The sequence below is a fragment of the Lontra canadensis genome, unplaced genomic scaffold (genome assembly GCF_010015895.1).
Source record: "Lontra canadensis isolate GAN:19392208 unplaced genomic scaffold, GSC_riverotter_1.0 scaffold19, whole genome shotgun sequence".
NCBI lineage: Eukaryota > Metazoa > Chordata > Mammalia > Carnivora > Mustelidae > Lontra > Lontra canadensis.
Window position 1 is genome coordinate 20,760,694 of NW_022631013.1, and position 23,979 is coordinate 20,784,672.

The 23,979-nt window shown below is 42.2% G+C and overlaps 1 protein-coding gene across 2 annotated transcripts; it reads left to right on the plus strand.

Moving 5' to 3' along the window:
- The first annotated feature begins 935 nt into the window (after positions 1–935).
- On the plus strand, positions 936–16,239 carry TAL2 (TAL bHLH transcription factor 2). Of its 2 annotated transcripts, XM_032860880.1 has the most exons (3): positions 14,019–14,076; positions 14,435–14,528; positions 15,092–16,239. In XM_032860880.1, exon 3 carries the CDS (start codon positions 15,126–15,128, stop codon positions 15,441–15,443), a length of 318 nt encoding a protein of 105 aa, XP_032716771.1. In that variant the 5' UTR covers positions 14,019–14,076; positions 14,435–14,528; positions 15,092–15,125; the 3' UTR covers positions 15,444–16,239. The 2 variants fall into 2 exon arrangements, with proteins under 2 accessions (XP_032716770.1, XP_032716771.1); XM_032860879.1 differs by lacking the exons at positions 14,019–14,076; positions 14,435–14,528 and adding an exon at positions 936–1,031.
- The last annotated feature ends 7,740 nt before the right edge of the window (positions 16,240–23,979 follow it).

The window sequence follows — 23,979 nt, forward strand, 5'->3', positions numbered from 1 at the left end:
TGCTCAATGGAAGCTTTTCTTTCCCCTCTTTGATATCTCCCTTACCCAGCTCTGGGCTCTGTTTGCTTCAAATTCTAGAAGGAAATAAATGCTTCTTAGCAGCACAGGACCCAAAGCAACTGGAAGGAGAGAAGTTGGAGCCAGGATGGGTGGGTTGGGCAAAAGAAAGAAAAAAAATGAAAGTGCCCTTTGGAGGATCTTAGAGGAATGTGTTTAGGCTTTCCGTTTAGTTTTTGGATCAAGTTTTTCTGGCAACAAAAATGAAAACACAATTGTTTACTGAGAAAGTATGATTTTTGTTAGATGCCTGTTCTCACCATTTTTAAGCATTTACTGCAAAAATTCACAATAAGCCATGAAGCTGAGGTTTCCAATTCACAGCTGAGAAATTGAAAGTGGGAGACTAATGTGGGAGAAGGATTCAGACACCAGTCAGTCTGCCTCTGCGACCACAGTAAAGGCCTTCTCTTAGCTGTTACCCACTAGGAATTGCTTAGTACTTCACCCCACTGAATTCATAGCCCACCAGCCTGATTTCCAGGTTATAGAAACCAGCCTCAGAAGGGTAAAATATGTGTTTTGCTTTTTTTTTTTTTTACAATTAAAAATTCAATCAGTTTTTTATTTCTTAAATAAAATTCTTAAAAAATAATTCTTAAATATTTCTTAAATAAGTAGCCAGTTTACCTGGGAAGGCAATAAAGCAGCATGGACCTGTAAAGCAAATAATAAATTCCTCTCCTTGCAATCAGAACCAGTAACCTTATCATTGTACTTATCCCAGGCAAGGCACAGGATTAGACAGCAGACAGAGAAAACAGAGGAAACAAGAAGAGGCATCAAGAGGAGAGTGTTACAGCAGTGCAGGAAATCTTTGCAAATCTGACTGTGGATGAATCACTCACCTTTCCCCTCTTCTTTATTCAGACAGGGTCTTACATTTGAATCTGGTGGAGGATCATCCCTGAGATTCAATGTTGGCTGCTTCTGAAATGCGGGATGTCTGGTGTCAGCCTATGGCAGCCTTCCAAGTAAGGATAACTTTGTTTACAGAGTGATATTGTTTCTCTTCTTTTGTCAACTAAAGTCACTGTATGCTGCAGGGGAAAAACCCAGTGGACAGCAGGTTTGTTTCCTTCTAAAGCAATACCATTTTTTCCTTGACTGTGTCTATCTGTGAGTATGTCCAGGGCCATGAGACCAGTGCACATCAGAAACTAGTCTGCAGATTCCAGCATCTTTCCTTTGCTGTCATGACTAGGAAATGACCACAGGAAAGTCCAAAAACAGTGATAAAGCAGCCACATCTCTCTTTCCCTGTGAGAGAAGACTAAAACTGTCACTCATCCAACACCCTTTCCAGAGCTCTATAGAGATGTGGAGCATGTCAGCTTATTTGTCCTTCCAGATGCCCTGGTTTCCTACATCACCCGGTCTTCTCTGCAGCCGCTTGCTTTATTTAGAGAAAGGGAGGCAGGAAAGCTTCGGAGGAGGTGAGCTAATCACTAAGTGGCTCTGTGGGTCCTGTGAATGGAGTGACATTAATGTCCATAAGAATTTACAGCCTCTGCTGGCTCTGGAAAGATGTTTGTCTAAGGACCACTGGTAAAACAGAGTCAGCTGCAGGTGAAATCTTGCTTCTTTGGGCATACTTTTTGGTATTTCACTTGTTTGGGAACAATATTTTGTTTTGTCAAGGATGATAACTTGTTATGTCACTTTATAATCAAAGCATATAATTTCTCATATGAAATGGAAAAATTGGCTGTAACGCCTTGCATCACACCTAGTACCCAGTGCAAAATAATGGGATAGAGAATTTGGCCCCTGGCCCCCAGTTGGTGCTCCATATCACCCCGGAGGTCAAACAGTATCCACTCTCCTGTCACAGCCTGCTAGCTAGTCTCCTCACATCTTTTCTCTCCCACCCTGGGTACAGCAGCCAGAATGCTCTTCTCTTCTCCTTAAAAAAGCAAACAATCACCAAAACCCTCCCATGGCCTTGGAAACATTCGTTCCATAGAAACAAGCTATGTGTCTTGGGACAGAAGGCTGGGGGCAGCTGTTTGGAGAAATGAGTCAGTACTGTCTTGCATTCATTCAACAAATGTCTTATCAAGCAGCTTTTATGAGCAGCAAGCACAGTTTGTGGGGTTTAGTGATTAACGAAGCTAAGTCCTTGCCCTCTTGACATTTACAGTGTATAGCAGGCAAGCCAATGAGCAAGTAAACCAGAATGAGATTTGCTCTGAAGAATTCACCATGGTGATGGGGCTTCCTTAAAACACCAGAGTCTAAGGAATTTTAATTTACCGAATAAAGTTTCATAGAAAGATAAAACCTATGACCAAGAGTCACACCCACACACCTACGAATTAATTGTAAAATAATGAGCACAGTTTTATTTGGAAAATGCAGAGTAGGTTATCATAATATAAAATTCATGACAAGAAGCAAGGCAAAGAAGGTCATTTTTATATTGATATGGGGTTTATTCTCTTAATCAATGAAGCTTCCATGAGTCTTCATGTTTCAAATGTATTATCTTAAAATATAAAGATCTAAACCAAGTAGTCCTGGAAAAACTGAAAGGAGGGAACAGACATGAAGCAGTGGAGGGAGATTTTCATACAGCTCTGTCAAAGAGATTAAAACAGACCAAAACTTCCAAGAAGGAGGTGAAGAACCGATTTACCGGAGGTATATAAAAACATTTTATTTTTCAAACAGGATATTTACCTCCTTTTCTATTGCTTATGGATCATTTATAACAGTTGATCATATGTTTTACCAAATAGAAGTTCTCAATAAATATCCCGAAGCAAAAAAATAGAGAGCATATCTTTGACTATACCACAATGAAATTAGAAATTAATGGAAAATTGTTTCCAAAAAATACCACCATAAAGAAATTTTAAAAATACTTTCAAAAAGAAAAATTAAAATAAACAACAGATGTTAGAAACTAATGACAATGATAGTATAAATGGAAACACAGAGCGACACCAAAGGTATGTCAGAAGAAAATTCATAGCCTGAAAATTAATAAAATAAACATTCAATCTAAGAATGGGAGGTGGAGAGAGAATGAAATAAACATAAGCAAATGAGAAAGAACAGATTTAATAGAGTAGACATTAATACATTAGAAAATCATAAAAATGTTGGAACATGGGTAGTTTTCAAAAAGAACAATAAAATGTATAAGATTCTGAAAAGCTAATCAAGAAGAGAGAGAACACATATCATGAGAACTGAAAGGCAACACAAATACCGGTAGATATATTTTTTATTTTCATTTTTTAAGAGATTTTATTTATTTATTAGAGCATGAGTGGGAGGGAGGGACAGAGGGAGAGGGAGAAGCAGGCTCCCCACCAAGCAGGGACCCCAACATGGGGCTCAATCCCAGAACTATAGGATCACGACCTGAACCAAAGGCAGTCTCTTAACTGATGGAGCCACCCAGGTGCTCCAGATATATTTTTTTTAAAAAATCATCAAATAGCTATATATAGCACTTTATTAATGATTTTGAAAATGTCAAAGTTTATATGTCAAAGTACCAAAATTAACTTAAGAAATAGAACACCTGGGGCGCCTGGGTAGCTCAGTGGGTTAAGCCTCTGCCTTCGGCTCAGGTCATGGTCTCAGGTTCCTTGGATCGAGCCCCGCATTGGGCTCTCTGCTCAGCAGGGAGCCTGCTTCCTCCCTCTCTCTCTCTGCCTGCCTCTCTGCCTACTTGTGATCTCTGTCTGTCAAATAAATAAAAAAAAAAATCTTAAAAAAAAAAAAAAGAGAGAGAGAGATAGAACACCTGAAGGAACAAAACCTACCTGAAAGGATTTACTAGTGAATTCTATTAACTATCAAGAACTAGCTAATCCATGTGATGAATAAATTGATGGCTGCATACACAGTAGGTGGACGGAAGAAGGGATGGATGGGTGGATGGATGGATGGATGGATGGAGAGATGGATGGATGGATTGGGTCCTGGAAATGGAAAATTGGGGATTGGAAAGGGAGTTAGAAATGAGAGGGGAGGAAGGAGTTTTAAGATTGGATAAATAAGGCTGATACTTGACCTCCAGCCAAAATGACCTTGGCCCACAACCACCTGGGCTGACAGAAATCCCTTCTGAAACCCTCAGGTTTGGTCTCTTCTGAAGCTGACAACCCCTGCACGGAGGACTAGAGGTCCAGTGTTCACAGGCTAATCCAGACAGATCAATTAAGCCAGTAGAACCAGGCTATCCTAGCGACCTGCCCTTCCCTCACCAGGAGTCTGCAGGTGCAGTCTCTCCAGGGGGCAGTGAGAGCCATGAATAGTAAGGGTTTTAGCTTGAGCACAGAGAGGCGTTTAGCTGCCCAAACTTAATCCCCCAATAATCGGATTATGTAAATTCCTCCTTCAACCCCTTCCCCTGCGGAACCAGACCTAGCCCCTAACTCCCAGCACTGGGAGACTGGGATGGGAGAGGGCCCATCATCTGAAGAATCACTGCTGGTAGCATGGTGCTCCAAAATGTTTCCCCATTTTAACAATGATAAAGGCAACAATAGTGTGTAAGACAGGTTGGAGAAGAAAACAGATGTCGACCCTGGTCAGTTGTGCCCCTTTCTCTGAAGCTTGTGTCCAGCTGTGCACAGATCCCACTTACAGCTTCTTGTTTTATTTTGCATCACACATTTCTGATCTTGTGGTCCAGTTGCCACAATTCTTTTTTTTTACAATCTCAGAATATGCCGTTAAGCACATATATTCCCTTACAAGCTTTTGGCTAAGATAAAGGGTAGTATAAGCCCTTGGTTTAAAATATAACATGCAGTCTATCAGAATTGTGATATAACAGGGCACGGTAGAAAAGCATGGGCAGTGGGAGGCCACAGTTCCCCTTCTACAGCGCATAGAGGAAACAGAAGAGCAGAAAGAGGACAAATTGGGGATGTTTGCTGGAAATATCAAGTTGTGTTTCTAAAGGTCCCCTTTGTGCACAAGTTGACCAATTAATTTTCTCCAACTCACCCTCCAGTTCATCCTTTGCATTGCCACCAGAATGAGCCTTGTAACCTGTAAATCTAAACATATGGCTCCCATCCTTGGTCCACACAGCTGGTGTCACATGACTGTCTTCTCCACTCCTACCCATGTAATTCCTGCAGTCTTCCCCATCCTTCACCCCAGATACCCAGGCAACGGGGACTCCTGCCTTTTTAGATGCGCTTTAGATGGCCCTGTACTAGCCCTCCTCCAGTACCCAGCTGGGGCCCATTTCCCACGTTCTGGATCACATTCTGGGTATCCAGGACCCTGGGATTTAGACCAGGTTTCTAGGACCTGAATTTCTGCTCCAGTGGCCATTTTTAGAACCTACACAGGGCTCTTCCTGAGGTCCATGTGACCTGGGAGTCCACATCATACACATAAGGCCCTTCACAGAGCAGAACAGAGCTAAGCAGTGAGAAAAGAATGGGAATGGGTCAGGAGTCTCCATTTGTACCTTTCTCCTGGGTCCCACAAACATCAGGGGCAGCCTTGCGTCAGGGCCTGGTTTAAATGCCACCCCCCCCCCACAAGCAATCTCTGATCCTCCAGCTAGAATTAGTGTTTCTCCCCATTTCCAAGTTCATACTCTCTGGCACTCAGGACTGTCTTGTATGTAGTCATTTTTGTTATGTCTCTCCCTCCCAAAGGCTGTGAATTCCATGAAGTCAGATGTAGCATTTTCTACACCTTCTTGCCTCCTGAGACTCTAACAATTCATGCAACAGCTTTTTAAATTTTTGAGGAGGGGGACAAATAACCCCAAAGTCTCAGTGACTTACACCAGCAAAGATTTAGCCCTCACTCATGTTACAGGAGGGCCATGGTTGGTTATGGGTTTGCTCCATGCCTTTCAGGCTGAAAGAGCAGCCCCAAACATAACTTTCACATGATAGCCCAACTAGAATCACTCTTTTTTTTTTTTTTTTTTAAAGATTTTTTATTTATTTATTTGACAGACAGAGATCACAAGTAGGCAGAGAGGCAGGCAGAGAGAGAGGAGGAAGCAGGCTCCCTGCTGAGCAGAGAGCTTGATGCGGGGCTCGATCACAGAACCCTGGGATCATGACCTGAGCCGAAGGCAGAGGCTTAACCTGCTGAGCCACCCAGGCGCCCCTAGAATCACTCTTAAAGCTCCCACTCCATCACCTCAGACAGCAGGTCTGCTCACATTCCATTGGCTGATGCAAGTCACATGGCCAAGCCCCGTGGTGGTTGGGGAAGTCCTCTCCCATCACCTACAGGGAGGCACTGTCAGTCCATGGCAATGGGTGGGGCTATATAATCCTCTCCCAGGGAAGCTAGCCAGTAGCTGTCCTTACAATCCTATCACTGTCCCTATTTTCCAGATGAGGAGACTGAGCAGGAAGAAGTTATATAATTTGCCTAGGATCACATAAATGGGGTAGACTAGAGATTTCTTTTATTTCTTTTTTTTTTTTAATTAACATATAATGTATTATTTGCCCCAGGGTTATAGGTCTGTGAATCATCAGGCTTACACATTTCACAGCACTAACCATAGCACATACCCTCCCCAGTGTCCATAACCCAGCCACCCTATCCCCCCCTCACTTACACCCCCAGCAACTCTGTTTGTTTCCTGAGATTAAGAGTCTCTTCTGGGGGCACCTGGGTGGCTCAGTGGGTTAGAGCCTCTGCCTTCGGCTCGGGTCATGATCCTGGGGTCCTGGGATCGAGCCCCACATCGGACTCTCTGCTCGGCAGGGAGCCTGCTTCCTCCTCTCTCTCTCTGCCTGCCTCTCTGCCTACTTGTGATCTCTGTCTGTCAAATAAAATAAATAAAATCTTAAAAAAAAAAAAGAGTCTCTTATGGTTTGTCTCCCTCCTGATCCCATCTTGTTTCATTTTTTCCCTCCCTACTCCCCATGGCCCACTTGCCCTGCCTCTCAAATTCCTCATATCAGAGAGATCATATGATCTTTCTCTGATTGACTTATTTCACTTAGCATAATACCCTCTAGTTCCATCCACGTCACAAATGGCAAGATTTCATTTCTTTTGATGGCTGCATAGTATTTCATTGTATATATATACCACCTCTTCTTTATCCATTCATCTGTTGATGGACATCTAGGTTCTTTCTGTAGTTTGGCTATTGTGGACATTGTTGCTATAAGCATTTGGGTGCACACGCCCCTTCGGATCACTACCTTTGTATCCTTAGGGTAAATACCCAGTAATGCAATTGCTGGGTTGTAGGGTAGCTCTATTTTCAACTTTTTGAGGAACCTCTATGCTGTTTTCCAGAGTGGCTCTTTCCTGACTGGTTAATTTGAGCCATTCTGACTGGTGTGAGTTGGTATCTCTTTGTGGTTTTGATTTGTATTTTCTTGATGGTGAGTGATGTTGAGCACTTTTTCATGTGTCTGTTGGCCATCTGGATGTCTTCTTTACAGAAATGTCTGTTCGTGTCTTCTGCCCATTTCTTGATTGGATTATTTGTTCTTTGGGTGTTGAGTTTGATAAGTTCTTTATAGATTTTGGATACTAGCCCTTTATCTGATACATCATTTGCGAATATCTTCTCCCATTCTGTTGGTTGTCTTTTGGTTTTGTTGACTATTTCCTTTGCTGTGCAAAAGCTTTTGATCTTGATGAAGTCCTGATAGTTCATTTTTGCCTTTGCTTCCCTTGCCTTTGGCGACGTGTCTAGGAAGAAGTCGCTGCAGCTGAGGTCGAAGAGGTTACCTCCTGTGTTCTCCTCTAGGATTTTGAAGGATTCCTGTCTCACATTGAGGTCTTTCATTCGTTTTGAGTCTATTTTTGTGTGTGGTGTAAGGAAATGGTCTAGTTTCATTCTTCTGCATGTGGCTGTCTAATTTTCCCAACGCCATTTGTTGAAGAGGCTGTCTTTTTTCCACTGGACATTCTTTCCTGCTTTGTCTAAGATTAGTTGACCATAGAGTTGAGGGTCCATTTCTGGATTCTCTATTCTGCTCCATTGATCTATGTGTCTGTTTTTGTGCCAGTGCCATACTTAGACCAGAGATTTCAACCTGGGTAATGAAACCCCAGAGTCCTTTACTCTTATCCACTAAGCTGTAATGCATTGTGAGTTTATTGTACTAAATTCTATGCTGGGTCCTTCAGAGAATGTGATGTCTAGAAATTCATTACTTATTCATCCATTAATAAACCAATGTTTGATGAATGCCTATTCACTGGGGTTGGGGGGAGATAGAATATATAAGTAAAATATGACAAAATGGGGGGGGGAGGGTTGCCTGGGTGGCTCAGTGGGTTAAAGCTCAGGTCATGATCCCAGGGTCCTGGGATGGAGCCCCGCATCAGGCTCTCTGCTCAGCAGGGAGCCTGCTTCCCTTCCTCTCTCTCTCTCTGCCTGCCTCTCTGCCTACTTGTGTTCTCTGTCAAATAAATAAAATCTTTTTTAAAAAATTACTAAATGGGAATGAGCACTAAAGAGAATAAAGCAGGGTAGGTTGATGAAGAGTTCCTATGCCTGTGAAGTACAATGTTAGATGTGGTTCTCAGAGAATCTGCATGAGAAGATGACATTTGACCAAAGATCTGAAGGATGTCAGCTCCTTGAGGGCAGGGATTTGTGTCTGTTTTGTTTGAAGTTGTCTCCCTGAACCTGAACAGGGTAGGCCATAGTAGGTGATAACAGTGGAATGAACGAATGGAGGTTGGGGTGGAGGTGGGAAACTATATGGATAACTTGGAGGCAGAGTGTTGGAGGCAGAGACAGCAATGCAAAGGCCCTGAGGCGGGAGGGTATTTGGTGTGTTCCTGAAACAACAATGGTCAGGGTGGCTACATTTGACTATACCACAGGAAGAGAAAAAAGAGACAGGTCAGGTGAAGAGTATCTTAGGCGCCATTGTGAAGACTTCAGATTAACTCTGAGTGAAATGGAGAGCCACATAAGGGTTTTGAACAGGAAGTGACATGAATCCAAACTGGATTTTCATAAGTTTCTTCTGGGTGATGCTGGATAGCAGAGAGAGAGAGAGAGAGAGAGCATAGAAGAAAGCCGTGTAGAAGGGCACTGAAATAACCAAGATGTGTGCTGAGCACTGTGGACCTGGAGATGCATAAACCCGGGTGTCTGCCCAGTGCAGTGACCGCTGTACGTCGCTGTGCATCTTCATCTCTTGGAATGCTTAGTGAAAACGCAGATTTCGGATCCCACCCCCACAACCGCTGATCTAGTGGGTCTGGGTTGTGGGCCTGGGAAGCGGGGCGACAGGGAGTGGGGAGGGAAGGGCGGGAATCCCGTGCGGGAAGGGGCCCCGTGAGTCCCGGAGACAAAGGACCGCGTCCTATAAAGGCAGCTGTGGCGGCGCGGCGTCCAGGCGAGGGCGCACACGGCCAGCCACCCAGCCACGGCGACAACGACGGTGCGGTCTCCCGGCTCCAGGCAAGGAGGTTCGTCGACCCCGGGGTGGGGGGCGGGGAGTGGGCGCTACCCGGTCCGGGTTCGTGGGCCAGCCGGTCTCCCGCGCAGCCCCGGAATCCGAGCCTCACTCGCCCAGGAGGACAGAGGTGTGGAGGCGACTTGGTAGCAGCTACCAAGTCGACTCAGTGAGAAGACCCGGGGGTTTCTGAGTAGGGGTGGTGGTGCGACTCTGGGGGAGCAAAGCGTTGCCCTTGTGCGTGTCGGCCTGGCTGCTTCACCTTGGTATGCGATGCTGAACGCACCCCGCAGCACCCCCGAGGGCCGTTAGGGTAGTTTCTGCGTCTGGGTGAGCTACTCCCCCGCACCTGGCAGGTGGGAAACTTGAGCGCCAGCTGCTTTCCTGGATGCAGACTTCAGGCTAGGGGGAGTGAAGGTTATAAAAAGGAAAAGGCAGAAGTAAGGAAGTGAAGTGGACTGGGGCTACAGTTTGGGCGGGGTGGGCGGAGAATTCAGGTGCGTCAGGCAGCGAGGCGCAGGTGGAAGAGGCAGCTCTCCCAGAGAGCGGGGTGCCCTCCCAAAGAATGTTACTCACGGTAAATGTATTTATTTAGAGCATCAACGTGCAGAGTTGAACACATACTATTATGTGTATGTGTTCCGATTTTTAAAGGACATATGTATTCTATATAAAGGATCTATATTGTATTTACGCATACCAAGCTGGCTACTGCTGGGGAGTAGGATTGAATAGATAGAGACACTTCTATATTGTAACTTTATGCACTTGTGTACTGCTTGTTTGTCTGTTTCTTGGATGAGCATGTGTTACTTCTATAATGATTTCCAAAGGCAAAACTATTCCCAGTGTTGGAGTTTATGTACCTCTCCCTAACCCAACTCTATAGGCCACCTTCCATCTCTTTCTTTCTGGAGTCTGTTTTCACTTATTTTCAAGAAAAAGACAAAAGAAGAGACAAATGCACATGACCAAATGACAGGAGGAGAAATTTTAAGTCTTATGAACAAAGAGCCATGTGAGTCCGAATGCCTGGGACAGGCTACTGCAGGAATGTTCTTGGTGCCCCAGGCTCTGTGTCCAGAAACCACTGTCACAAAAAAGCAGCAATCCCTTTTGGGGGCATTGGTCAATTTCTGTAGGTGCGTAACTTGTCATTCTTCTCTCTGGTAACTTGTTAACTTCAGTGGTGACAATATAATAGAGAGAAGTTTGTGCACACCTATATTCCTATATTCCTATTATATTTACCATTACATTCCTCCTGCCTAGGCATTCCTAACCCCAGGTCCGTGACACCTACCCAACCAGAGGCATGGAACTAAAAATCAGGGGTTCTATATACTTGGATGGGAAAAAATTACATCTTCATTTCCAGTAACCTTTGATCTAAATTTAGCATTTAATTTATTTACTAATGTGGGTAATAAAAAGTAGTACTGGTGATGAGGTCACCAATAAAAATCTTAAATACCTTCATCCACATTGCATATCTTTTGATTACATATCACTGTGTAGAAATTATAGTAATAAATACTTTATATGTTAAAAACAAAGCATATTATTACTGTTTTGCATTTAAAAATTATTTTAATAATTATTTGGCGATTTTCTGTGTTATGTATTTCAGTTCATGCATTTAAAATAATTATTCTGAGGAGGGAACCAAAGGCTTATTACTTTATATATTTTGAATCATTGTTCTGGGATTGAGTCCTCCTTTAGGCTTCCCCAGACTCCCAGAAGAAACCATGGTGCAAAAAGTTTATGTATTTTGACCTAGCAGAAGTCAGTGGTGACAAAGATGCATCAATACAGAGGCATGGGACACAGGCTGTGCCACTGACTCCCCATGTGACCTGGGACAACATGTTTTACCTCTGTTTTGACATCTATCAGATGTTTTCTGATTCTGTCGTATCTGGTGCATTTTTTTTTTAAAGATTTTATTTATTTATTTGACACAGAGAGATCACAAGTAGACAGAGAGGCAGGCAGAGAGAGAGAGGGAAGCAGGCTCCCCGCTGAGCAGAGAGCCCGATGCGGTACTCGATCCCAGGACCCCGAGATCATGACCCGAGCCGAAGGCAGCGGCCCAACCCACTGAGCCACCCAGGCGCCCTGGTGCATTTTTTTAAGCTCTTAAATTATTCTGAAATCAAGCTAAGCAGTAATCAGTCCTTACAACTGGAAAAGCACTAAGTGCAATTTTCCTTTGATTTAATGAGTACGTTAGTAATTTCCCAGTGACCACTGCTTTGAATTCTCCCAGCTTGTTAAAGAACTGATTTCTATTTCCCCCTGTGGAGGAGAGTAACACCCTTGAGGATAAATCAACAAGGCATTATTAAGCTCCTTCTAGGATGGCAGGCTACATTTCTGAAGCCCATCTTTTCCTCTCCTTATTTCCTCTGTCTGCTTCTAGCACAATAGAATCGAGCCCTCTTAGAAGAGAACACCAGTTAGTTTATCCTGCTTAATCTTTTTCTTCCAGCTTGAAAAAGATGCCCCCCCCACCCCGACCACAAGGGACCAGAGTTGACTTAGTGAGTGAGCTAAACCCTCTTTTGACAAGAGAAGCTTGAAAATAACTTTGCTCCCACAGTCCCGGCTGCAAGGCAGCCAGCCTCAGTGTAAGCTAAACTGGGTAGTTTTCTATCTTAAAATCCCTTGATTTAGGTTCGAACTGTCATATGTTAATTTTACTTGGTTACAGTTCTGACGACACTCATATTTTTCATCGTAGATAAAAGACGAGGCTATTTAGACATGACTAAGTGAGATCAAAGGCAATAGGCAGGGCACTGTGGCCTTTTAGAGCAGAAAGAGGCCCCCCGGATCACCTGGTCCACCCCCTTCAAACATGGTATGCCTGGAAGGCCCCTAGAATACCTGGATTAGGTGCTGCTCTCTCCATTCACAAGGCACTGATTTCCTCAGGATCCAGCAGGCAGCACCATGTCCGCCACATTTGGTCAGTAAATGTTGATACGTAAGCTCAGAGTACGTATGATTGTAATTGGATCATGGGTCCTACTAAACGTTTCTCCACAGAGACCCAAATGGCTGGTGGAAGGAGCCTGAAATCAGCCAGTGAGCTTGGGCTGCTATCCCTTTCCCTTATCACTGGGTTCTCAACACAGCCCTCTGTCTCCAATACAGACAGAAGCAGGAAAGGCAACAAGTACAGGGATGGGGAAGTGTCCTGGGGCCATACGGATGACTCTAAAATGCTATTCTTTGGAGTAACGACCCTTCCCATCTGCATAGGGAAGAGAAGCCTTGTATTTATTAAGCACCTATGTAGCAGGCACGTATTGCCTCATTTATGTATTTATATGCTTTACAGAATGTATTATAAATCCTCACAAGAACCTTGGAAATGGCTTTATTTCCATTTTCCAGAGAAGAAATTGAGGCTTAAAGAAGTTAAGTGATTTTCTCAGAATCGTATAACTAAGAAATTGGGAGCTGAGATTCACAGCCGGGTCTTTCTACATTAAAGCCCATAAACTTTTTTAGCTTTTGTCTATTATGAAGCAAATAATATATGAATCCTTTTTAGTTATAAAAATGTAAAATATTACCCATCTATGTCAGATAAAACACACCCATCTCCTTTTCTATCTTCCCCCAACCCACGGTCCTCCCCCAGGGAACCACGGTCAACAGTTTAGCCTGAATCCTTCGAGGTATTTTGCTCTGCACACACACACACACACACACACACACACACACACCCCAACACACATCCGTAGACAGAGCAGAACAAACAAATCCATAAATCAAGCTCAGACCTTTCCTACTGCACTGTAGCTTCTTCATTAGGAAAGAAAAATGCTAAGTTGCAATGAACATTTACTTTTCCCTGTTTTATTGATAGAGATAATAATTGTGACTAATATTTATTGACCACTGGCTGTGTGCCAGACCCTTCACTAAAGTGGTTTATGTGGATCATTTTATGTGTCCTTACAGGTAGCACCCTGAGTCCCCTTTTACTTATGAGGCATTTGATACACAGAGAGTTTAAGTAGATTGCTCATCTAAGGAGCAGAACCAAAAATCCAAACCAAGTTCTGGCCCCAAAGCCTCTGTCCTTACCCACCACGCAGGTGCTTCCATTGGCGACTGATCCCTGTAGAGTCAGGGCTTGAGGGTAACAGAGTGGCTTGTTCTAATTAACTGAGATGTCATTTGGTTCCTACCGAAGGGCAGAGATGCCAGCACACAGTGTAGTGAAATGACTTCTGGACCATGTCAGTGGCCCTTGGCCAATCCCAGCAGTGCCTCCAATACTGTCTCTACAACCAACACTGCTTGCATATGTATGCAGTGTGAGTTAATGTGTGAGAAACGATGCCTGGCACAAAGCAAAGTTATGTTCCTCAGCTTATGGTTCACAGAATGCTTTCACATCAAACTGTAAGGAAAGGATGGTATAATTAATGCCCATTGTATAGCTGAGGAACTGAGGCTCGGGTTGGTGAAGTGACATAAGCAGTGCCTCACAGCTGGTTGAAGTTTGCTGCTGTGACCAGAACACACGCCCTCTGACTGGAGATGGTAGCATTTCCTTGTGCTGAGCTCCTGCTGGACCTGCCTCCAGGACTGCAGGGGTCTGGTGAGGGTACTGCTTCCTTATCATCCAGAGTTTCAATATGGATGACGGGTTCCTATTTTCAGAGTAGAGCACCCACTGCACGCCGAGATCTCAGAGGGCTTTGTTTGCTCATGCATCATCTGCATTCCCATTAACGCATGTTAATCCAGGCTGCCTGGCAAAAGGGGCCTGTGCCTCTATGGATTAAAAATGACAAAGGAAAATTTAGCAATAGATGGTGATAATCAGTTGGATTATCCCCGAGTTGGAAAGGTCACCCAAGCACAGGCTTGTGAGGCCTGAATATTTTCCATAGCACCTACCTGTCTCTTGTCTTTTCTTCTGGTCATGCCAAATAGCCCCACTTCTGTCTTTCATACAACAGGGGTTCAAGACACTTCATCACTCTGTTCATCCTCTTCTAAATGTGGTCCAGGCTGGATATTTTAGGTCTTGTGCAGTGAGGCCCAACTCTCCAGGTGAGGTCTGTCCGCTAAGAGGGGAGCGGCACTATTATCTTCATTCCCCAAATTATCTTATTAGGGAAACCTAGGACTGCAGCTTTTATTTATTTATTTATTTTTGAGAATCCATAGTTAACGCTCTATTGGCTAAATGTATATTTTATCTGCGCAAGCACTAAATCCTATACTATGCCTGGTTCTGAATAATTTGGAGGAGTTGGTGATAAAAGAAATAGTGGGGATACTGGGATAAAACCACCTTGCAACAGGAGGCTTCAAAACAGCTAGGGAGAAAAAGGCTGAAGGGTATTGTTCTTACCCTGTCCTTTTTTCTGCCACATTTTCTTCTCTTATTAAAAGGAAGAACCAATAAATAAATAAATAAATAAATATTTTAAAAAAAGAAAGAAAGAAAAAAGAAAAGAAAAAGCAAGCAAGCAAACAAACAAAAACCCCCAAAACTAAAAATGAGGAAGTGGAGTTTCCTAAATTTTGACCTGGGTCAAAAAGATCTAACATCTCAAATCCTTGGCAGGACGTGCGACACCCACCATCGCTTACACAGTACTGGCCCTCAGGTCCCTTTCTCTTTCCTGTCTCAGGAGTTCAAACATGACCAGGAAGATCTTCACAAACACCAGGGAGCGGTGGAGGCAGCAGAACGTCAACAGCGCCTTTGCCAAGCTGAGGAAGCTCATCCCCACTCACCCTCCAGACAAAAAGCTGAGCAAAAATGAAACGCTTCGCCTGGCAATGAGGTACATCAACTTCTTGGTCAAGGTCTTGGGGGAGCAAACCCTGCAGCAAACAGGAGTGGCTGCTCAGGGAAACATTCTGGGACTCTTCCCCCAAGGATCCCACCTGCCGGACAGGACTCTACTCGATGACTACCAGGTCCCTTCACTTGACCCAAGCCACAGCATTGCATAGTGGGGCTCCGGCTGTCATCACCCAGGGCAGCCCTTGCTCTGAAGCCACTGGCTGTTGACAGCCTTTTGCATGTTCCAGTGTCAACTTGATGAATAATTTGTGAGGAATGCACTTATGCTTCACAGGAGGTGGCTCAGGGACAGCTGCAGGGAGCCAGACAGAGGCCATGAGGAAGATGGCTTTGGAGTCTGCTACCCCCGGAGCTCCAGACAGAGCAGCCTGCCTCTATTTTATGTATCCAGGATCTGCATAAGATGTTGTTTGGGAGGGGGGAAGTGTAGGTTAAAAACAGGCTTGGAAATCACTGTTTTACTCAGTATGTTTTCAATTATAAGGAAGGAGTTTTCCCATAACAGATCTCAAATGGATGAGTAGAAAATGCTTCCCTCAGAACACATTTTACAGTTTGTTTTGAAAAATGAGGTATATGTGATCGAGGGTGAACAAAATAAGGTTGATAAATGTGAAGAGAGCCCTCACAGAAACCAACCTGGAGACTTGTGGAAACGTGAGAGAGACCCTTCTCACACGTGAGGATTACAGGAACATAGCAGATACATGTGGAAGAGCTCTGCATCCTTTATCCCTGTGGAAATATGAAGTATTACCTGCATTGAACCATTTATATCTTTGTTATCTCTAAAGCTGAACGGTGGATTATATCTGTTAGAGGAAAGGACTTGATAATTTATGAATTAGAGTTCATAGTTTTCTTATGAAAAACAGGTAGCTAAAATAGGTTATCTAACCCCTTAGTTGCACATGTCAGACATTAAAACGTTTAATTCAGCTCAAGTTCCTGCTGATTGAAGACCTGTTAAATTCAAATATAATTATGAAAATCCAAACACTACCATTTAATGACTCATTTAACAGAGAGCTTAGTTTAAACAAAAGATCTAGAGTAGACAATAGGAATGTAATACCAGACTTTAATGAATTAATGAATTTGTCATTTGTCTCCTTCGCTATGGAGCATTAGCTCACTCTTACGCTGGGAGGGGTGGTACCCACTAGTCAACGAAACAGTGTGGATCTGGCAGAACTACTCACAACCACGTGCCCCAATGATTGGATTCAAAGACGGATTCAAGGATGAATCCCATAGCTGAGCCCAGAATACAAATAATGTCATTTGATTGTCTCTGGAACATGTTATTACCCTAAAATACTTGACAGTACATTGGTTTCAAAACCTTCCGAAGCACAGGTAGGAAATTGATGGATTTGCAGTTATGGGTTTCCAGTGTATACATAATAGAGGAATTTAAATTTCCTGTGACTCTAGAAAGAAGGTATTGATTTATGGAAGGTTGAAGTAAGCCTCTTTGGTTTGGTGATCAGAAAAAAAGCTAGATGTGGCTCCCCCAAAATCTCATTCCCCCCAAATAACAAGGTTGTAATGCCATTAACATCTACACAGCATTCCCACTCATAGCCCAAAGCATTTATCCAATGCAATATGTTTTCCTTCTAGGTTCGTTCGTTCTTTCTTTCTTTCTTTCTTTCTTTCTTTTTTTTTTTTTTTTTTTTAAGATTTTATTTATTTGAGAAAGGGTGAGAGAGCATGAGAGGGGAGAAGGTGAGAGGGAGAAGCAGACTCCCCATGGAGCTGGGAGACTGATGTGGGACTCGATCCCGGGCCTCTGGGATCATGACCTGAGCCGAAGGCAGTTGCCCAACCAACTGAGCCACCCAGGCGCCCCTAGGTCCTTTCTTTAAACTGTGTTCTGTACACTTCCCTATGGACCCAGAATAGTCCGGGGAAACACATATGCACAGAGACTAAGGGACTTCCTCCACATGTGCATTTCTTGCTCATGAGGTTATGTGGACTTAAATTTGTCCCCAAACTACCAACCAATAGTATATCTCAAAGCTTTGATGACAATTGTCAATTGAACAACATTACTTACTCTCTCATCTGGAATTAAATCAAAATAACACTTTCGACAGTGTTTTTTTATATTAGCTTCCTATTAACATGTAGCTGAGGAGGGCACAGAGGACCTCTTTGCCTGAATGCAGGATTTTACTGTTCTTCTCAGAATTCGGACCGTTTTCTGCTGTTGGAGCCATGCCTGTGAGTATAGAGTGCCTTTCCACTGAAGTGTAAGAGAGTGCTCCTGAAAAGTCATGAGGAGATTGAGTTATCATTAAACTATATGAGGGGGATAATGATTTAAAGAAACCCTGCAGGAAATTCCCTTGATAAATGAATAAACACTTAAAATATTACTTGATGTAATTCACCTCTTAAATTATTCTGCAAGCTTTGATTTTGGTATATCATGTTGTGTGGGGTTAAAGTGACTGTCAAAAGGAACTGTAGGAACACATGGATCAAAACCTTTGGCAGGGTATCCCTAAGACTGGAAGCGAATTCAAACATTACTCTGTGGTCTTCCTTGGTATCTTATACTCAAGGCTTGGTGATTGCAGTGGTAAGAATTTTCCATTAAAACACATTCTAGTTCACTGATGGTACATATCTTTTTGGATTATCGGAACCCGACAGAAAAGTGTAGGTGGATTATATCATCTATGCTACTCTGTTACTTGAAAGAAAATATGTTTGGTCTGCTATGGACACTACTAGAAACCAGATATAAACAGGGTGCTTGATTTATATCAATCATGAGATTGGCTAGTTTTACTCCTCATTTTATAGAGAAGAAAATAAGTCCAGAGTGTTATGAAGTGACTTTCCAGAGGTCCCATGGACAATTAATGGAAACTCAAGACATGGGTGCCTGATTTCTTGACCCAGTGTCCAAACTTTCTTCAGCCCTGTTCAACCTCTAAGTTTTTTAGGATTGAAAACAGATAAGAGCCTTATTGTCATGCTTACCTCTTTTCAACGGAGTTCAGTAATCTTCATATGCTTTTTTATTGAAGTTGATTTATTGTGCTTTATAGAATGTGATTAGATGTATTAACCAAAGATCTTTTTATTGATGTGTTTTATGAGTTTTTAACCATTGAATTTGCCATTTAACTATTAATTTATTGCAAATAAATTATTTAAGAAAAGAAATTATTCTTAACAAAAAGAATTTCATCAATTTACTAAGCTTTTCCACCTGTTCTCTCCAGCCTCACAACCACTGTTCTGGCTTTGACCCCCTCCCCCACCATTGTCTTTAGTCTAGAAAAAAATCTAACATGCCCTGGTTAATCTTTCTTTTCTCTCTCTCTCTCTCTCTCTCTCCCTCCCTCCCTCCCTCTGGCTCTCTCTTCATTTCACCTTACACACAGCTCCCTCACTATCCTCAAACCACAGCTGGGATCAGATCACTCTCTAGCTATCAAACCTTCAGCGTCTTGTGTACATGCTAATGAAACTACCTCACTTGATGGTCCCCAGACATGTTCCACTTCTTAATATCTCTGACTTTTCTCTTGTGATTCCACTCGCAGGCATGAATGTTCCCATTCTCGTTCTACTCACCTTTCCACCTGCACCAGATTCCACTGAATACCATCCTTCATGACTGATCTTCAACACCACTCCTTCACAAAGCTGGACTCCTCTTAAAACCATCTCTTACATGAAGTCCTCCTAGATTTCTACCATTCAACTGGAACTCTCTTTTCTTAGAATTCCCTTTTGTACATCGTGACCCTTACTTCTTTTACTCTAGGTTACAGACTTCTGTGTGTATTCAGTCCCCCTTCTCCAGTAAGCTAAGTTCTCTTAAGGAGAGAGATAGTTTCTAACATTTACTCCTCAGAACAGCCCTGCAAGAGAACTCACTTTCAAAAAGAGAAAACTGTATCAAGACTGCCTCTGTTAAGAATAATCCTCTAGCCTCCCCTAAAAGAGGACATTGAAATGAAATTTGAACAGGCTGTGTTTTCCTGAGAAACACAAAGTCTAATGCTCTTTTTAACACTTTGTTTCTCATTTCTATTCAATGTGCCCCTGACAGCACCTGCCTTAGGAGGTTTCCCCACCTAAGAATGGCTTGAGATGGCCAAAATATGTAAAAGTTATACACAATTGGCTTTGTCCTTAAAAAGGCAAAAGATGAAAGGAGTCTGGGAGAATGGACAGCTTAACTGCTGACCCACAGGCCAAAGGTTAGTTAAAAGTCACATCCTTAAATAAAAAGGTCAAAGATAAGGAGGGAATCTAAAAGTCCAATGGCCATGCAAAGCAAGGGATTTAAAGTGGCAGGTGTTAGAAAGGAAGGCCAAGGAATGAATGCACTCAAAGGACTGCAGGAAGCCAGGAGCACAGTCTCCTACAACCACTTTTGCTCCTGGTACTGTTTGGTTTACCAGAAATAGGGAAATGTTCTGTCTTATTTTCTCTTTCTTGCTAATGACCTATCACAAAGAGATCTTAAAGAGCACTCAATTTTAACATAAATATACATAAATTTAGTTAGGTTTGTAATCTGCCAAATAAATTTAACAATTTAACTTCCAGAGCTCGAGAATTTCCTGATAGTCAAGTGAAGCAAACTGTTGAATTGCCTTTTCTGGATAACTCTGACAAAACAGGATTATCAGCCAGTATGTTCAGACGCTTGGAACCTATCATAAAGAGTTAATTGGAATTACGGTCAGAGACGTAAGTACATGGATCTCTACTTCAGGATTTTACAATATACAAAAAATCATAATAATAAGAGTAAGAGCTCAGATTCTTGGGGTGCTTCCTGTATACCAGGCACTGAGCCAAGAGCTTCCCATGTATCAGCTCACTTAATCTTCATAACAGTGTTGTATTGTTAACATTATATTAATGGTGTATGGTGTTCTCACTTCACAGAGGAGGAAATTGAAGTTTAGGAGATTATTTATCTTGCTCAATTTTCCACTGCACAGTCAGAATTTGACTCTCAGTCATTTTTACTCAAAACTACTGCTTTTCACAGATTTTTTTTGCAACAAAATTCTTAATTCCCTTTTATTTTTAAATTTAAAAAATTTATTACCTTTTTCTAATCGGAGTATATTTGACATACAATGTTGCATTAGTTTCAGGTGTGGGAATTCTTTTTGCTTTTATTTTTTTAAATTTAAATTTAAATTGTTAACATATACTGTACTATTTGTTTCCGGGATAGAATTTAATGACTCATCAGTTGCTTATAACACCCAGCACTCATCACATCACATGCCCTCTTTAATGCCCATCACCCATTTACCCATCCCCTTACCCACTGCCCCTCCAGCAACTCTCAGTTTGTTTCTTATAATTAAGAGTCTCTTATAGTTTGCCTCCCTCTCTATTTTTGTCTTATTTTAGTTTTCCTTCTCTTTCCCTGTGTTCACTTGTTTTGTTTCTTAAATTCTACATATGAATGAAATCACAATGGTATTTGTCTTTCTCTGACTGACTTATTTCACTAGCATAATACGCTCTAATTCCATCCATGTCATTGCAAATGGCAGGGTTCCATTGTTTTTGACGGCTGAGTAATATTCCATTGTGTGTGTGTGTGTGTGTGTGTGTGTGTGTGTGTGTGTGTGGGCATGCATGCACAAGGTGGGAAATCTACTCCACATCTACTGTCCTTCTGGTTTTAGCTTCTCTGGAGTTGAGGAGGAAGGAGGGTCTAAGGAAACAGACAATGTTTTTCCTCACTGGGTATGAGATTGCATTCTCTTCCTATATTCAGTTTTGTCTGTTGGTATCAATTCTTTTTAACTGGTGATACAAGTCCCAGGTTTAGAAACACTGTGGAACAGCAGAGAATTAAATCTCTTGGATTCAGCAAGACTCTGCCTTGCACATAGTCTTATGGCCACTGTGATCCTTTACCCAGTTTTGGAGAAGTGGAGGGCTGTGGTGAATATTTAGCATCTGTTCCAGTAGTCTGATCACTTCAGGGAATTTTTTGTATCATTCACTAAATAAACCAACAAACTTTATGGTGTGTGTATGTGTGCACATGTTCTTTTTCGACCAATGCAATACACCCGAGAGTGCACAATTGTCAGCAATTGGGAAACACGAACCCCGTCATACCTCACTACAGAAAGAATGGATTTTGAAGGATTTAAAAAAATGAGACAATGGTGACTGGAGAATATGTCAAAGGGGATGGGCTAATCAGTTACACGAGACTCTTGGGTCTCTAAGAAAAGTTTGGAGGTTGTCATATCAGTGACATCTTTTGGCCTGCCCTTCAACTCCATTCAGTTTGGACCAATAAGTAACTAGACAAGGTTAAAGCTGAAGATCTGTTGGCCTGAGATCCAGTTTCTTGGTGGCTCTTTAACAATCTAACGAAGGAGGTAGAGGTTGTCACAGAGATCACAAAATGAACCAGATCCCACGGGAAGGAACCACGGGGAGGAACTGCAGCCAGGTGTCCTGGGATGTCCCCAGTCTTATCACAGGGCACGGTAATATTCACTTTTTGTTAAAAACATTTTAAAATTAAAATTTAAAAACATTTTAAAATCACAGACAGAGAGAGAGATCACACGTAGGCAGAGAGGCAGGCAGAGAGAGCGGGGGAAGCAGAGTCCCTGCCGAACAGAGAGCCCGATGCAGAGAGCTCAATGTGCGGCTCGATCCCAAGATCCTGAGATCATGACCCGAGCTGAAAGCAGAGGCTCAACCCACTGAGCCACCCAGGCGCGGTAATATTCTAGATGGGACAGAATATTACTATGCCTGTTAGACGGAGGATCAGAGACTTTCCGGGCAAAAACTGGATACACGTTTAGCTTTTAAACAGTATGTGAGAGGAGAGCCCCAAATGTTCTCTGAATTTACTCTCCTGGCATGAGGGCACAAGTAGATTTAAAAAGGAGAGGAGATGGCAACTGAGAACAAAACAATCAAATAAACAAGAAAATATAGTGTTTGCGAAATTGAGATCTGAATCTTCTAAAAAGCTTTTTTTTGCCTTGGAGCCCAAATTTAGGCAAACATATTTTAAAATATTTTGGAGTAAAAATTAGTTTTCAGGAAATAGTCATGTGCATAGTTGAAAAGAGAACTTTCTAAGCAAAACTTTAAAAATACAAAATTTCCAAGGCATAAACATTTTCCCCCCAGCACTTCTGTTTAAAGAGTGAATGTGTGAGTGTTACCCAGTGAGATAAAATGTTTAAGTAGATGAGCAAAATGTGTAAAAAGTTAAAAAGCTATACATTTTATCCTCGTGGCTGTAAGTATACTAAAATAAAATGGTCTCAATTCAACTGCCATATTTTTATAAATTGATAAGGTGTTTTAAAATCTATAGTTCTTAAACTATAGTCTTTAAAAGTAATGTTTTTAAAGATAGAATTGAGATAATAGGGGAAATATAGTAATATGCCCAGGAGATAGTTACCAAAAAGTCACTTCCCAAAGCTATATTTTTCAGTAAATAGGCTCCATGCCCAATGTGGGGCTTGAACTCAACGCCCTGAGATTAAGAGTTCCATCCTCTACCAACTAGCAAGCCAGGCACCCCTCGAAAGTTATTTTCTAAAGAAAAAAAAAAAAAAAAACAGAACAAAACAAAAAGGAGAGTGGGAGTGGAGTTAGTAACAGCATTATTTTTCCTTTTAAAAATATTATTAAGCTCTGTGAAAGACAATGTCAAGAATAGGAGAAGACAAGCCACAGATTGGGAAAAAAATATTTTCAAAAGATGTATCTGATAAAAGACTATTATCCAAAATATACAAAGGACTCAATGAGAAGAGAACAAAAAACCCAATTAAAAAATTGGCCAAAGGTGCGCCTGGGTGGCTCAGTGGTTAAAGCCTCTGCCTTCGGGTCAGGTCATGATCTCAGGGTCCTGGGATCGAGCCTCACATCGGGCTCTCTGCTCATCAGGGAGCCTGCCTCCTCCCCCTCTCTCTCTCTGCCTGCCTCTCTGCCTACTTATGATCTGTCTGTCAAATAAATAAAAATCTAAAAAAAAAAAAAATGGCCAAAGACCTTAATATACACCGCACCAAAGGAGATATACAGAGGGCAAACAAGCCTATGGAAAAACGCTCCACATCATATGTCATCAGGAAAAGGCAAACTGAAACAACGAGGTATCACTATACACCAATTAGGACAGTTGAAATCTGGGTCACTGACAACATCAAATGCTGGAGAGCACGGGGAGCAGCAGGAACTCTCGTACGTTGCTGGTGAAAATGCAAAATAGTAGAGCTGCTTTTGATGACAGTTTGGCAATTTCTTATAAAACTAAGGATATCCTTCCATACCATCCAGCAATTGTACTCCTTGGTTTTTACCCAAAGGTGCTGAAAACTTATGTCCACACAGATACCTTCACACAGATGTTTATAGCAACTTCATTTATAATTGCCCAAACTTGGAAGTAACCGAGATATCTTTTAGTAGATGAATAGATAAATAAACTGTGGCACATCTAGACAAAGTAATATTATTCAGTAGTAAAAGGAGATGAGCTATCAAGCCATGAAAAGACATAGGGGAAACTTAAATGCGCATCACTAAGTGAAGTAAGCCAACCTGAAAAGACTACATGCTGTATGATTGCAACTACATGACATTCTGGAAAAGGCAAAACTATGGAGACAGTTAAAAGATCAGTGA